The sequence below is a fragment of the Polypterus senegalus genome, chromosome 17, assembly GCF_016835505.1.
Source record: "Polypterus senegalus isolate Bchr_013 chromosome 17, ASM1683550v1, whole genome shotgun sequence".
In the NCBI taxonomy this organism is placed as follows: Eukaryota; Metazoa; Chordata; class Cladistia; order Polypteriformes; family Polypteridae; genus Polypterus; species Polypterus senegalus.
In genome coordinates, this window is record NC_053170.1 from 96403044 (window position 1) to 96419851 (window position 16808).

General features: G+C 44.5%; 1 protein-coding gene across 1 annotated transcript in view; it reads right to left on the reverse strand.

The window, feature by feature from the left end:
* The window catches only part of LOC120517428 (mitochondrial dicarboxylate carrier-like), a 64278-nt gene that overhangs the window by 21141 nt on the left and 26329 nt on the right, over positions 1 to 16808 (reverse strand). The window contains exon 5 of the mRNA XM_039739755.1: positions 5479 to 5520. Within this exon, the coding sequence (XP_039595689.1) occupies positions 5479 to 5520 (42 nt within the window). The remainder of the gene's footprint in view (positions 1 to 5478; positions 5521 to 16808) is intronic.

A 16808-nucleotide genomic window follows, 5' to 3' on the forward strand; every position in this document is an offset into this window, starting at 1 on the left:
TCGTTCAAATCCCGTAAAACGCCAGAAGTGATTCCACTCCGTTGGGGCCTTGAGCAAACACCCTTAAGCTGCAATCGCTCTGTCCTGGGTAGGACGTTAACCTGCATCCAGCCCTGTAAGGAGTTCTCTGCAATGAGCGACGTCATTAACCGAGACACAGGTGACTTAAAGTATACAGGAGGATATGCGTAGGTTCTATGCAAATCCCTTGACACTTTATATAAGATACCTTAACAGGCATGGATTTTGGTATCCTCTGGGGGAATTGGTTCCAGGGTTAGGGTTAGGGTTAGGGAGGGCTAACTGTACAATGTAGCTTCGAAACAACAAGGGTAGATTAGAGGTACAAAAACACCTGGGGTAACGGCAGAAGGCTCTGGGCCTATGGCAGGACCCCGAGGGACTCCTCACTGGCCTACGAACTAAGGGTATTCACCGTGCCCAACAAATCCAAATCGTATTCTGTGATATCATCTACTGTCGAATTCTGTTCTGTACTTGTAATATTTCTATTGCACTATTGTATTGTAGTGAGGATTACTTGTGTTCTGTTCTCTGGTTTTTATTGTATTTACCCCAATTTTTTTTTTGACATCCACTGTACGCCCAGCCTACCTGGAAAGGGGTCTCTCTTTGAACTGCCTTTCCCAAGGGTTTTTTTGTTTTGTGAGTTTTTCATTGTCTTCTTAGAGAGTCAAGGTTATGTCAAAAGGCACGGCCCGTTAAAGCCCATTGCGGCACCTCTTGTACGATTTTGGGGCTATACAAAAATAAATTGATTTGCATTGTATTGTAACGTGATACAAATAAAAGTGTGCTCAGTAATGTTAAAATTGCACATTTTTTGATATACGTGACGTAACAGGCAAACCAAGAAAGTGAGGTTTTAAGAGGCTGAAGGACATTCAGGGATACATTTAGATGACAGTGCTTTGAAGGCCTGTCTGTAAAATCTCGGGATGCACTATAGGGGGGAAACTTTTGTCTGCAAATGTGAAATCTTTGTCCTTGACTTTTGTCTTTTGAAATGCACCATGTGTTATACATTACGGTGTGGACAGGAGCCAAGTGTAATCGAAGGTGCAGTGTTATTGCAGAGCAGACACACGCGCTCTTATTTATTTTATATACACGCACTTGGCCTGACTTAACACTTCTAGGCATCAGCCAAACAAAGCCCAAAAATCCACACCAAGTCCTGACAACGGTGCCTGAACACTTGCCAGGTCTCAATCACACTGACTTACTGAGGCCGGGTGTGCAGCACCCTCTAGAGGAATACTGAAGATATTAAAAAAATGTAAAAAACTGAATACACAGTAAATTATTTATAATAAATTTGAAAACATTCCTAAAATCCAGTTTTCACTTCATCATTCTGGGTTATTGAGTGTTGCGCAACAAGGGGGAAAAATGAATTTTAATGATTTTAAAATGTGAAAAATGTGAATACTTTCTGACTCCGTTGTGCTAAATCCATCTCTCTTTTAAATCCACTTTTTTTTTCCAGTTTAGGGTTGACAATACCACTGGGATCAAATGGGGCACAGAAAGCAGCTTTACATGGAATTCTGGCCTGCCCTTTTCACACACCCCCTTGTCACATAATCGCATCAGGCACCTTTAGAGTCACCCACTGGCCCTCCAGAGGGTCCTGACAATTAACGTCAACGCGCTGAAGGTCCTTGGGCGAGCCAAACAAAACAAAACTGATTTTCATCGCTGGCCTTTTCATTTGGAAACCTTCATTACTAACTAACATCATAAGGCATATTGTGTTGAACTGAAAAGCAGACTGCAAGATCTCGCTTTGCGTGATTGAATTTCCAAGGTCTCGGCCGAAGGAAAAGCCATTCAGTGTGCGCTGTGATGTACATAATGACGCAGGAAGTCACAATTACTAGAACAAGCATGTATATTTAGATAGTTACTTATTTACAATGTTTATTGTCCATGATCTCCAGAGAAATTTAGAAATGAGTAAAAAATTAAAAAAAAAAAAAAAACGATAATACTACACTTTACTTATATAGCACCTCTCCCATGCTCAATTATTATTATTTGTGTAGCGGTTGTGCCACTACACTTGTAAAATGAGGGATGCCCATACCCAACCAACAGCCATACCACATGAGCTTCAGAACAGATAACCCGCCCAGCCAGCACTTGGATGGGACACCATCTAGGAAAAATGTGGGTGGCAGCAGGAAGAAGTGTTGGAAAGGCCAGCAGGGGGCGCTCACCCTGTTGTCTGAATGTGGATCTCAATGCCCCAATGCAGTGGCGGGGAACAATGTGCTGCAAATATGGCGCCCATCCATCATGAGGTCTTGAGGTCATTAAAGATCTCTAGGCATAAAGAGTAGGGTGTATCCAAATCAAATCATATTATGTGATATCATCTACTGTTAAATTGTACTCCGTACTTCTAAAATTTTTATACTGTATTGAGGATTTGTTCTGTTCTGTGTATTATATTGTATTGAATTGACCCCCTTTCTTTATGACACTCACAGCATGCCCAACCTACCTGGAAAGGGGTCTCTCTTTGAACTGCCTTTCCTGAGGTTTCTTCCATTTTCTCCCTACAAGGGTTTTTTTGGGAGTTAGAGAGTCAAGGCTGGGGGGCTGTCAAGAGGCACAAATCCATTGCGGCACTTCTTATGAGATTTTGGGCTCTACAAAAACATAAATTGTATTGTATTGCATCCCAATGTCTAGACTAAACTGCACTCCATGGCCTTTTTATTCAGGCCCCCTAATCATCCCAGGTCTCTAATTGGCCATCTCTCTGACCACTGCACCACCTAGCAGCTAAAGTGTGGCAAGTGTACTGGCACAAAAATGGCTGCCATCACATCTTTTAGGTGGGAACTGCAGGATTTGGGAGTCCCTGTTCTGTGGGGCTCCAACCTCACCTGGAAGTGTTTTGGAACTGCAAAACCATAGCACCGGAAGCACTCTCGGGGGGGATTAGATAAAAGGAGCCGCCTGCCTCACCTCAGGGAGCCAGAGTTGGGAGGAGGTGGACGAGGCTTGAGTGGAGGAGGCAGCAACCGAGATAGAGAACAGGGAAGAGAGAAGCCAAAGTATTGTGGCTTTATTGTGCTTGTGGTGAGAAACGCTTGCTTCAAAGAGGTTCCCACAAAATAAAGACTCTTGTGCTTTGAGCCTGCTTGCTTGTGTTGGGTGTTTGGGGAGCTGGAGCACCCCCTACTGGCCACAGACTGTAAACACATATGGCTCCCTGCTCCCCCACACTATAGTGGGCGTCTCTGCTGTAACGCACTCCACAAACGGTTCACCGGGTTGGGGTTGCTACCTTCCTTTAGTGTCCTGCGTGTTAATATTAATATATACATTCGAAGAGCTACGAGAGCTGCCCCTCTTGGTGAGTTGTATATTCAATTCAACAATCAAAGAGCAGGGAAGTTATGACAGCATTAGTAAACGACCAGGAGTGAGATGCTTGAAGGTACTTCTGGTACCGAAATTAAAGGAATGCTGGTATCTTTCCATTTGAAAAATTGGGTTGCTCACTAGTTTTTATTACCAGTATACCGCGCAGCCCTAACTGACAACAACAAACGAGAAAGCGAGCGATCCTCTGACATAAAATTATCTGTCAGGTAATACCAGTCTAATTAAAGTTCCACACGCCACACAGGTAACAAAACTCACTGCTCCCTATGAAGTGAGACGGAGTTCAGGTTTATTACTTCCCTCTTCTGCTACTTTCATTTCAGCCTGCTTTTTCAGACACCAACACCCCCTGTCAGTTCTCTCGCTCTCCTACTTTTCCCCAGCACATTCCCCTTATTCTGCTTTTTCCAGAATCTGACAGATCAAAACATGGGCCTCAAATTTACTGCCGCTTGCATTCCTCCGCTCTGCTCTGCTCCAGCCACAGTGAAAAAGCCCAACTCTCTTAAATCGTGTACTTAACCCCTAAACACACACACGCACTTTCAGGACTACAGGGGGTGTCAAAAGGAGAATTCCCCTCTCTGTTACCTGACTACTGCTCTACTTGTGTGGAAGGTGGCCCCAGTCACACCTTAACTCCAGAATGTCGATCGATCGATAGATAGATTTTATTAATCCCAAAGGGAAACACTAATTATAGTTGCAGGCTGATCCTTTTAGGAGTGATAGCTCCCTAGTCGGTTCTTTTGTAATCACTGCGTTTTAAGACCAGAAAACTATATACAGTCATGGCCCAAATTATCAGCACCCCTGGAATATTCCCAGAAAATGCACCATTTCTCCCAGAAAATTGTTACAATTACAAATGTTTTGTTATACACATGTTTATTTCCTTTATGTGCATTGGAACAACACAAAAAAACAGAGAAAAAAAGCCAACTCTGACATCATGTCACACAGAACTCCAAAAATAGGCCGGATAAAATTATTGGCACCTTTTCAAAATTGTAGATAAATCGTTTTATTTCAAGCATATGACGCCCATTTGAACTCACCTGTGGCAAGAAACAGGTGCTGGCAATATAGCAATCACACCTGATGGCAGTTAAAATGGAGAAAAGTTGACTCAACCTTTCTGTTATGTGTCTGAGTGTGACTTGAGAACAAAAATTGTGGAAAAATATCACCAATCTCAAGGCTACAAGTCCATCTCCAAATATCTTCATGTTCCTTTGTCCACTGTGCACAACATAATCAAGAAGTTCACAACACATGGCACTGTAGCTAATCTCCCTGGACGTGGACGGAAGAGAAAAATTGATAAAAAGACTGCAACGAAGGATAGTCCAAATGGTGGATAAACAGCCCCAATCAACTTCAAAACATACTCAAGCTGTTCTGCAGACTCAGGGTGCAACAGTGTCAGCTCGAACTATCCGTCGACATCTGAACGAAATGAAACGCTATGGCAGGAGAACCAGGAGGACCCCACTGCTGACACAGAAGCATAAAAAAGCCAGACTGGAGTTTGCCAAAATGTACTTGAGGAAGCCAAAATCCTTCTGGTCGAACGTCTTGTGGTTAGATGAGACTAAGGGTAGAGCATTTTGGTAAAGCTCATCATTCTACGGTTTACAGAAAACGGAATGAGGCCTACGAAGAAAAGAACAACACAGTACCTACAGTCAAACATGGTGGAGGTTCTAAGATGTTTTGCTGCCTGTGGCACTGGATGCCTCGACTGTGTGCAATGCATCATGAAATCTGAAGACTACCAAAAGATATTGGGGCGCAATGTAGGGCCCAGTGTCAGAAAGCTACACTACTGTGCGGCCCCAGAGTTAATTATGACCCACCAAAACAGAAAGATTTATGCTTTGTTAACCACACCAAATAAAAATGTGTCGGAACTTTCAGTTTTAAGAGAGCAAATTGTGGTAGCAGATGCGAGGGATGAATACTTTTGATAACCACTACACAAACAAAACAAAAAACAAAAGAAGCCAAACCCAAACCCTCTCGTCGTGACTTTTAAAAAAAACGGCTACTTACTTTCTTCTTAGTTCAGCAGGAAGCTTCATATCATTCTGCATTCTGAAAACAAAAAACAACAAGAGAATTCATCGACTTATTGTTTTAATATTGCGTCTACAAGTCTCTTCACAACTCCCACACAAAATGTTGGCAGCAACAGGAAGTACTTGGTTGGCTTTAATTGTGGCACAGCGTTTCCCCCTGTCCATTTCCGTTATCCGCAGTTTGAAAATGTTACACCGGAAAACAAAAAATTTGAACAGGAGCGTCAGTAGGCCTTGTGCCCCACGAACCAAGTTACCCAAATTCTTCTCTAACATTACGGTAATTATCTACCGATTATCTTTCTGACCACAAAATCGGTCATTACAATACCAATTGATGAAAAGAATTCATAATTAATTAAAGAATTATGGTATTTGAGGGTTCCTCTCGAGTGCCTCTTTCCCTTGCACTAATCAGCATATCGTCATCTCATAAATAGGCTTAAGTTTCAAGTTTGGTATTTTTCCATCCAGCCATTTTAGCTGTAGATCGAGATACCAACGTTTTCTGTATAAGGGTACCGTAAAACGTCGAGGAGGAGACTGAAATTTTTGACGACTCATATGCTTTCGTTTCTCCCCTATAGACGATAGGTTATGATGGGGGAAGGCGCAAAGCAAAAAATCTAGGACTTAAAATTTTAAAACAGTGCATTTAGGTCCGGCACAAATGATCCTGTTGTCCACCATTTTTGACGTCACCTGCTCCGGCCATCCTCCCTCTCGCCGATAGTCACACTATAGAATCAGAGGTGTGAATCCACACTCGCAGTATCACCATGAATATAACTTTTAGTTCGCTTAATACAGTAAAATCTCACTATTGTTTATCCATGCCTACAAAAGTGTAACCCACCGGTGGTCTACTTGGCCATGCACAGTAGGTAAAAAACAAAAAGAACATTTTGGGGGCCTAGGGCTAGGGGCTGGAGAGAGAGAGAGCACAATGTGATTTCTATTTTATCCTTTATACCCAAATAACCATTAGTGACAACATAACAATACGATCCATAACTGTAACACTTTGCAATAATATTAAATCTATGTCAAAGCTATCGCTTGTACAATATACAACCTTATTCTAAGACTACAAAATGTCAACAAAAATTTAGAAGAAATATTTCCATGACCAAATAGTGAACTGTGCGAGCTGGAATGTTAAGGGTCTCAATCATGAATTAAAGAGCACTTAACAAGTTTAAATGCCAAGATAGTATTTTTACAGGAGACTCACTTATTAAGCAAGGACCCGTTTCGGTTATAAAGAGAGTGGCCTGGCCAAATTTTTCATTCTAGCTATACAAAGTAAACCAGGGGTGTGGGAATCTTAATACATAGAACTATCCCATTTGTAGTGTCAGATGCAATATCAGATTCTGAAGGGCAATATGTCATGGTAACAGGCAATTTATCTAATATTAAAATGATTCTGATTAATATCTATGCACCTAACGCGGATGATAGAGCTTTCTTTCAAAATGTATTTGCATCTACCCCTAATGTGGACCACTCACAAAATTAAAATGGCCGGAGGCTTTAATTGTGTTTTAAATCCAGACCTGGGAAAACATTTGGGAAGCCTATCATGCAACAGCAATAGCAGGTCTAAGATGTCCTTAGATCTCTGAGGAGGGTGCACTGAATGGGCCAACTTGTGTCTACCTGGTGCCAAGTGGCATGGCTGAGTCATTAAGCCCCATTTTTCATGGGGGCTTGCAACTGTTCCCCATGCACAAGGAATTCCCAGTAAGTGCAGGTCATAAGATTCGCACGGAGCCCCTGCCTGTTGGTTGGATGGATGGATGGATAGATGGATAGACAGACAGATTATTAACCCCAGGGGGAAATTCACACTTTTGGATGGTTTAGTCAGGTCGGGGCTTCTGGTGGAGCCCTAGAAGGCGATCAAACTTAACTAAAAAGTTGTAACAAGTTTTCTGAGGTGAACCTCCAGAAAGATACTTACTGAGCCTCAAGGGGTGAGAGCAGAGGTCCGGCATATCTACCAGACCCCGTTTCTCCCTGCCAAGCTTGCTTCCCGCCTGAACCAAGCCCCAGGTTTTCCTATAGGATTAATGCTCCTTCAGAATCTGTGCGCAGTTTCTGAGGAATGTTACCTGAACATTCTTTAGGAAAAAAAATCAAAGGAAACAAACAAACCCCCACAAGAAAACATGTGGAGGGTATAAACGCAACCCACACAGTGAGCAGGCTGGGAATGGGTCCCCACATTCCTGAACTGTTAGGCAAACAAGCTAAGCTTTCTCTGATCTGTGATTTTAAATTGTGGAGCAGAGTGGGAACATCAAGTACAAATGGGTCTTTGTCCCAAACATTACGGAGGGCACTGGATGAGCTCGTGTTTTCTTTTTCCGTATCTTTTATCTCACTGTTTGTCACTCTGTTGGCAGAACTGTCCTCTCTGATCACCCAGTGCACAGCATTGAGCAGTGGATGGCCCAACATTAAACCCGGTAAGAATGAGGAGCTGACTCATTGACACGCTGCCACTTCTCGCTAAGTACAACTCCTCCACGGTTTACACAAAGCATGACTCAGCTCAAGAGGACCATTCCCTTCTGTTTACTTTACGCCAGGAAAAATCCCAAGTAGTGTTCTTTCAGCTACACACAGAGTTCTCAGGGGTCTGCCCTTTTCCAGAACCCTGACCATCCCACAGAAAATGAAAGTTTTAGCTAGTGTCGTAAAAGAGGATGGACCAGCTGCTCACTGCCACCAATATCAAGTCTCCTCTAGAAAGTCTACTGCAAATTTGCAGGTCCCTGACCTTCTATACTCCACCAAAAATGAAAAGCCCAAGGTGCCCAGAGAGTTCAGTGTCAACTCCTTGCCAGCCTGCAGGATGTGATTATAAGCTTCAGAATTTAAGTTAATAATTTATCAATATCAAATCCAGTTATGCCAGTTCAAGGTCATGAGGGCTGCAGTCTATCCCGACAGCATTGGATACAAAGCAAGAATCATCTCGGGACAAGGATCTGTTACATCACAGGGGCCACCCACATGGTGCCAACTTAGAACTGCATATTAACCTAAAATGCACAAATCTGGGATGTAAAATGAAAACCAGAAAAAAATTCACACTGAACATGGATGCAAGTTTCCCCACTCAGGACGGGCAATTTCTGTGAAGTGGTGCCAATGTGAATTTTTTTTCCACAGAAGGGTAACAGTATGCGTGACTATTTTCCAATCGTTCTGGACTGTTTTGGCGGCCATGTGTGTTCAGAGAGAAAACTGATTTCACTTTTACTTGTCTTAATGTCCCTAGTAGTGTTGGACTGGCACTAACATTTTGAAATTGGTATCAATACCAGCTTTCAGTCCCCAGTACTGGTACCAAAACAGTTCAGAAGCAAATAAGGGATAACTCCAAACCTCCCGGCTTACGGCAGCCCCTGATGCCCCACACAACTGCTCACTTCTCAGGAGCACCAGCCATTATGTTGCAGTATGTCCCACCTCAGTGAAGTCCAATTCACATCGAAGCAACATTCTCCCATGAGGTCCTGATGATATTGAAACATTAAGTTGTGCTGGGGTCCCCATTAAATCCTGATCAGGTCAGACCAATTGTAGGGGTAGGGTCCCCATAAAGTCCCAATCACGTGGGTTTGTGTCCAACGTGAAGTCCTGAACGTGTCAGAGCAACTGGAGGCGTGCTGTCCCCATAATCTCCTAATCGCGTGGAAGCAATAATGGCAGTGGTTGGGTCCACCATGAAGTCCTGAATGTGTCAAAGCATTTGGAGGGGTGTGCTCCCCATAAAGTCCTAATAGTGTGGAAGCTAAAAAGGGGGGTTTGGGTCCACCGTGTAGTCCTGATCGTGTCAAACATAGTGGAGGGGTGGGGCCACCTTAAAGTCCTAATCGCATGGAAGCAATAATGGCGGGGTTTGGGTCCACAGTGAAGTTCCAATCGTGTCGAAGTGCATAGCAGGTATCAACAGAAATGGGACGGGGGATTGACAGGAAAGCTGATATTTAACTTCCAGTACCGAAAATCCCAAAATGCTGCCACTGTGGTGCTTTAAAATTTGGCTTTTCCTGTACTTTACCATGTGGCCCTGGCCCCTAATCACTCTTTTGGTCTGGAAACTGCTCCCGACTCCTCATCCTCCTGCCTGGGTCCGTTGCCGTGCAACATAAATCAGGTGGTAGTCACATGATGGGAGGAGCAAAGGGAAATAAAAGCAGGAGGTCGAGGTATTTCATTCCAGCATCCTGTATTTCTGGATTCTTCTGCTTCACTTTTTGGGTATCTGTGCCTACTGCAAAAACAGAACCGTCTATCCGGCGTTCTTTAGTGCCTGCCTCCTTGGGTTGTGACATCTGTCTTTTAAGTAGCTTTCTTGGATGGCAGATATAAATATTTGACAATTCGCTTTGTTCTTTTGTGGGCACCTTCAAGCAGCACTTGTTTGACATTTCCATGCTGGCAGAGATCTGCACCAGATATGCAGCCAGTCAGCGGCATTCGAGCTCTGGGACACAGTCCAATACCTGAACGTTAAAATGTAACGTATCTCCATCACTTGTCTGCTTCTTGAATTCCCGTTAACTGAAAATAAAGCAGATGACACTTCAAAGAATGACTCCTACTCATCAAAACAGCTTCATGGTCCTCTTTAACGCTCCCTTGTGTGGCAACACAATGCCACTTTAAGGCTCGAGTGGGGAGTTTGCATGGCTGCCCCGCGTCCTACTGGCTCACGTCCACCTTACTCTCATCTCCTCTGGCATCCAAAGGACGAGCGCAGATTCTTAATTCTCACCTGGTCAGTGTATACTGACCACGGGAAACGAATTCCAGGATGATTTAGGCCATGGGCCACTTTCATGTGTTACCTTCCCAACACAAGACATGAAGTTTAATGGTTATGAAAAACATGTGACGTCCAAAGAAGAATGGTGCAGTGCGAAGTGAGGTGCACTCAGGAGTTCAGGGGACCACACCTGCCCTCCTTATTGCTTTTGAAGGAATCAAATCTTCACGGAGGACATTATTGCTTGGATGCAGTGGATGGTGCAGTACATCAGGGAGGCAGCTATGAAAAGTGATGCCATGTCTTCTTCTTCTTCCTAACCTGTGGGCCTCAACGGCATTGCAGGTGGGCCGACGGCAATACTGAATAAAACCCTGCCCACCTCCCTCAACCGCTCCACTGATCGAACTCGATTCACTGCAGCAGCATAGCAGGTGGACTGCAGCTGACCCCCCAGATGAAACACCACCCATCGGCCCAACAATCGCATTCAATTCATAGTAGGTGGATTGTGGCTGATCCTGGAAGACCTCCCTAACCGCCATTCTGACGATCAGACTCAACTCACCATGGCGGAAAAGAATCGACGATCGCGTTTGATTCTTCTTTCTAACTCCCTGACGAGGTGGTCACTTTGACAACTGTGCTTGATTCACAACCGTTGCAGGGGATTGTGGCCAGTCTTGGATGCCCCCCTCCACCTCCCCCATCCCTAAACCCCGCTCTGGTGATTGCACCCAATTCATCAAGGATGAAAAGCATCGACAATCACGCTCCTCTAAACCTCTGACACGCTGACCGTTTTGACGAAATCACTCGATTCACTGAGGGGGGGACCACCCCACTCTCCCAGCTCAGATGATCACCTTAAATTTACAGAGAGGGGCCGACCAGTGTGTGCCAAAAAAAAACAAAAAAAAAAAAAACACTGGCACGTGAAAAAGTGGTAGGTGACACCACAAAGGTTGGGAAACAGAGTTTTAGACACCTGTCGGTGTAACTGATCTCCCATAACCTTCATCTTTAGATGACGAATTTTACTGTGGTTTCAAAATTTAAAGAACCAATGACTGAAGGTATCAGCTCACACCTTTTTTCATTTTGCATTGTGTGATATTTCAAGGGGCTGGCAGTATTTGGTGAAAGGCAGGAGACAACCCCGGAAATGGTGCCAGTCCCACTGTAGGGTAAACACATGCTGGGGCAATTTAGAGCACCCACCTTATCTGGCAGATGCACAGACTCCACACAGGCACACAGGGTAGAATTTGGACCCCAAGCTATAGAGCTGTGAGCTAACCGATGTGCTATTATGGCGTTGCAGCGCCGAGCCTGTCTGACGAAAAATCTAACTTGGCCTATGCAGCAAAACAAGACACAACATATAAAGAGTTAAAACGTACAGTGCCATGATGGCGCACTAAATTCACTTCAGAGGGATGCAGCAAGTAGTGGAGCAGAGTAACAACAACCAGAAGAGCTGACATAAATGTGAACTGAAGTTAAATGAAAGGCAAGAAAGAGGGCATACTGGACATCGGGACAGTAAGGTCAGGTCAGGTGGGGGAGCCTGCACTGGTACAGAGTGCTGCGCACATGCCATACGACGAAACAGCTCAGGATCCTGGTTGGCAACCCCTCAGGCAGACACGCGGTTCCATCCCACCCTCTGAAAATGACCCTATCTGCTGAAGTCCAGTGTCACGTGAGCTTCGCCTTGGTCTGGTCCAGCCACTTGGGTCCCCACCAATGAGGTTCCTGCAAGCCGGATCACCCTCAGGTAATCGCACCACGTGGCCATGGTGCCGTAACTGACGCTACCTCACAATGCAGGTCAAGAGCCTCATTTGGGACTCCATGAACAACACAAAGTCAGACCAGCGGGACCCACATAGACACACATGAAGGAGTCGAGTCTTCATCTCAGGTCACTGGATAGCGTCCATGTCTCACAACCAGGGAGCACCAGGACTCTAAAGACTTGGACCTTCGTCCTTTTGCAGAGATTTCAGGAGCGCCACACACCCCTTTTCCAGTGACCTTATGATCCCCCATGCTCTCCCAATCCATCTACTGACTTCATAGGAAGAGTCACCAGAGACATGAATGTGTAAGTGAATCTCTCGACGAGGTCGACACTCTCTCCGCAGACAGACACACGGCTTGATCTTGACAGTGGCTATGAAAAATGTGAAAATAGCACAGGCTTGCGAGAGACAAGCTTTTCTGTAAAATCTTTGACACTGGGAGTGCCACCACGCCTCCAAGTTCTCCGGCTGGCTCTCCACCGACACTCCTCACTACCCCTGGATTAGCGAACGCTAATATTTACTCGCAGCGGCCCGAGTCCAGTAAACATGTCTAAACATTTGTAAACCGTCCTGTCGTGGAACTCAGCGGCCCATTTTTCTCATCTGCTAGCGCCTGTCAGCAGAACACTTGCTGGTGTTTGGCTAAACTGGGAAACGCGCCTGGTGATTGAACCCCAAGGGGGCTGACAAATTTGTCCACGTCTGTAACTTTCTCTGATGTGCTTAACCCAATGTGGGGTGCGAGTCGCACTGGGCCAGACTGGACTCACCCAAACCTTTGGAGATGTGGGGAACCCAGAGCACCTGGGGAAAAAAAAACACGCAAATCTGAGGGGTACCCTTTACTGGTCGTCTTCTCGCTCTTTGGTGGGTCATTTCTGGAAAATGGACAGGATGTGGCTACAGTAATTCCTTCACGTGCATTTCAGGAGCTTGATGAACCCCACTGGCGTTTTTACCAAACATTTCTAATACTCATTACCTGCTCTAAGGAATATGGAATAAAGAATAGTGGATGTCAATTAGTTTGGTCTGTCTCAGCTTATTATTTTTGTAAACAACGTATAAAGGACGAAAAAAAAAATTAGGGAGTGGTCTCCCCTCGACTTTCTCGTCAGATATGGGGATGGATATTTGAGAAGTAAACCACAAGACAATGATTATATTTTTATATTATGTACATTAAGGAACCACCAACAACAAATCAAATCAAATTAATAATATCTTTTTATAGATATTATTTTCACCATTTAAAAAAGATCTTGAAATATCATCGAAAACCTTTGCAGTTATCACTGCAATTCTCCATTAAAATTGCCCAGACCATGGAACATCTGTTACATAGTTGTAGTTACATGCCCTAATGTTTTTATTACGTTTTGAAAGTACAGATACAATGGATACAAAGTACAGTACAATACCATGGAGCGCCTGCTGCTTCACCACCACGCCCTCGACCCTCTGCAGTTCGCATACCAGGAGAAGGTGGGAGCGGAGGATGCCATCATCTACATGCTACACCGATCCCTCTCCCACTTGGACAGAGGCAGTGGTGCTGCAAGAATTATGTTTCTGGATTTCTCTAGCGCCTTCAACACCATCCAACCTCTGCTCCTTAGTGACAAGCTGACAGACATGGGAGTAGATTCACACCTGTTGGCATGGATCGTGGACTATCTTACAGAAAGACCTCAGTAAGTGCGTCTCGGGAACTGCAGGCCTGACATTGTGGTCAGCAACACAGGAGCGCCGCAGGTGACTGGACTGCCTGTTCAGCCAACATTCATCGGACTTCCAATACATCTAGGAGTCCTGCCACGTGCAAAAGCTCGCTGACGACACTGCTATGGTGGGCTGCATCAGGAGTGGGCAGGAGGAGGAGTATAGGAAGCTAATCAAGGACTTTGTTAAATGGTGTGACTCAAACCACCAACACCTGAACACCAGCAAGACCAAGGAGCTGGTGGTGGATTTTAGGAGGCCCAGGCCCCTCATGGACCCCATGATCATCAGAGGTGACTGTGCAGAGGGTACAGACCTACAAATACCTGGGAGTGCAGCTGGATGATAAATTGGACTGGACTGCCAATACTGATGCTCTGTGTAAGAGAGGACAGAGCCGACTATACTTCATTAGAAGGCTGGCGTCCTTCAACATCTGCAATAAGATGCTGCAGATGTTCTACCAGACGGTTGTGACGAGCGCCCTCTTCTACGCAGTAGTGTGCTGGGGAGGCAGCATAAAGAAGAGGGACACCTCACGCCTGGACAAACTGGTGAGGAAGGCAGGCTCTATTGTAGGCACAGAGCTGGACAGTTGTGGCAGAACGACGGGCGCTGAGCAGGCTCCTGTCAATCATGGAGAATCCACTGCATCCACTGAACAGGATCATCTCCAGACAGAGGAGCAGCTTCAACGACAGACTGCTGTCACCGTCCTGCTCCACTGACAGACTGAGGAGACCCCACACTATGTGACTCTTCAATTCCACTCGGGGGGTAAACGTTAACGTTATACAAAGTTATCGTCTGTTACACCTGCATTGTTATCACTCTTTAATTTAATATTGTTCTTTATCAGTATGCTACTGCTGGAGTATGGGAATTTCCCCTTGGGATTAATAAAGTATCTATGTAACTATGTAAGTACACTTGTTTTTGGATCAGTAATAAATTATTACATTTTAATTATATTAACTGTGGAATAACAATGAAAACTGAGTAATTAACTATAACGTTACTTTGTATTACACAGTAAGTACAAAGTAATAACTCATAGTTACACTGTACTTATACAGGTAATTACATAGTAGTTACAGTGTAATTATGGACACTTAATGTAAAGTGTTACCAAAAAAGGTGCTAGCAGCAGGCCCTACACGTCCCGATGACAACAAATTAAACCATTTTTAATAAGTGGGCTATTTCTGTGGACAGGGAAGAGAAATGAATACGAGCAGCTGTAAGTTCTAAAAGAACTCCTTTATAAAATACGTTGCTCCCAGAATTTCTCAAGACATTGGTCTTGCCTTTTGCAGCAAAATGGCAGGAGGAGGTAAAGAACTCACTGAAATCAAATTCCCGTTAGAAGATAAAAACTGAAGAAGTGGAGAACAAGGAAGACAAAGACATTCAAAAGGAGCACCAGAGAGGGCAGGGACAAAATGTATGAGAATAAAATGGAGCCCAGCACTCTGAGAGTGGACGAAAGGGCCGAGCCCATTATTAAATATCGACTTGAATAAATTCTGCAAACGATTTTATATCGAATAAACGGCTACTTTGAATTTATGGAGCAGCTTTAACAATTCATTCACAGTTTAAGGCCGGAGAGGAGTGCAGATCCGATGTTTCAATGCATTTAATATAAAATTGTGATTCTTTCTTGAAACAGTGGATCTGTACGATAAAAAGGCCATTCAGTGTGTGAGACTGCATACTAAACAATTTGCACCAATTCAAGAGGTACCACTAACCCGCCAGCGTAGTACTGAGAAGTCCATCACCAACATGATGTCAATCTTAATCTGGATTACCATACCAGACGTTAGCTATGATGACTCGGGCACTGGAGCATCATAACTGGGACTTTACAAATTGTTCATGGTGGCTTAGTCGTTACCCAACCTACCTGGAAAGGGGTCTCTCTCTTTGAACTGCCTTTCCCAAGGTTTCTTCCATTTTTTCCCTACAAGGGTTTTTTTTTTGGGAGTTTTTTCATGTCTTCTTAGAGAGTCAAGGGTGGGGGGCTGTCAAGAGGCAGGGCCTGTTAAAGCCCATTGCAGCACTTCCTGTGTGATTTTGGGCTATACAAAAATAAATTGTATTGTATTGTATTATATTGTACTCTTCTACAGCTTGCAAAACGAAGAATAAAACAGGCCGTCAACCTCAAGCACCCAGCCTCATTTTTGACTCCCTGTTTCTCTTCTATCCTGATTTAAAAATAAGAGGAGGTAAGGTAGCCAAACCCTATAAAAACAAATCTCCACAGTTGGGTTTATGGAAGTGGCATCATTGGGGGGTTTTCTTTCTGGGGTTTTAATTCCTGATCAATGATAGCCTTCCTCCTTTCCTTTCAAATGCACTTTGGTCTCCAGCCCCTGATGTTGTCAAACTCAGCCCTTGTTCCTCCAGTTTCAAACATTCTCATCAACCCCGAGAAAACTGCAAAGTGGAGCACCCCTCCTGCTAAAACTCCCAGGTGGACCACCCCCTGCTTGCTGGCCCTGCTATAACTTCAAGGCGGACCACCACCTTGCTTGATGATCCTGCTAAAAAAAACCCAAAATGGACAAACCAATTAATAATAATAATAATTCTTTGCATTTATATAGTGCTTTTCTCACTACTCAAAGCGCTCTGCAATTGCAGGTTAAGGGCCGCCTTGCTCAAGGGCCCAACAGAGCAGAGTTCCTTTTGGCATTTACGGGATTCGAACCTGCAACCTTCCGATTGCCAGTGCAGATCCCTAGCCTCAGAGCCACCACTCCGCCAATTAATTGCTTGTCGACTCTGCTATAACTCCAAAGTAGACCACCTCCCTTGCTTGTTGACCCTGCTAAAACTACTGGTTGGACCAGCCCCCAGTTTGCCGATTGTGCTAAAACTCCAAGGTGGAGCACCCCTCCTGCTAAAACTCCTAGGTGGTCTACCACCTACTAGCTGACTCTGCTAAAACTCCAAGGTAGACCACCTCACTTGCTT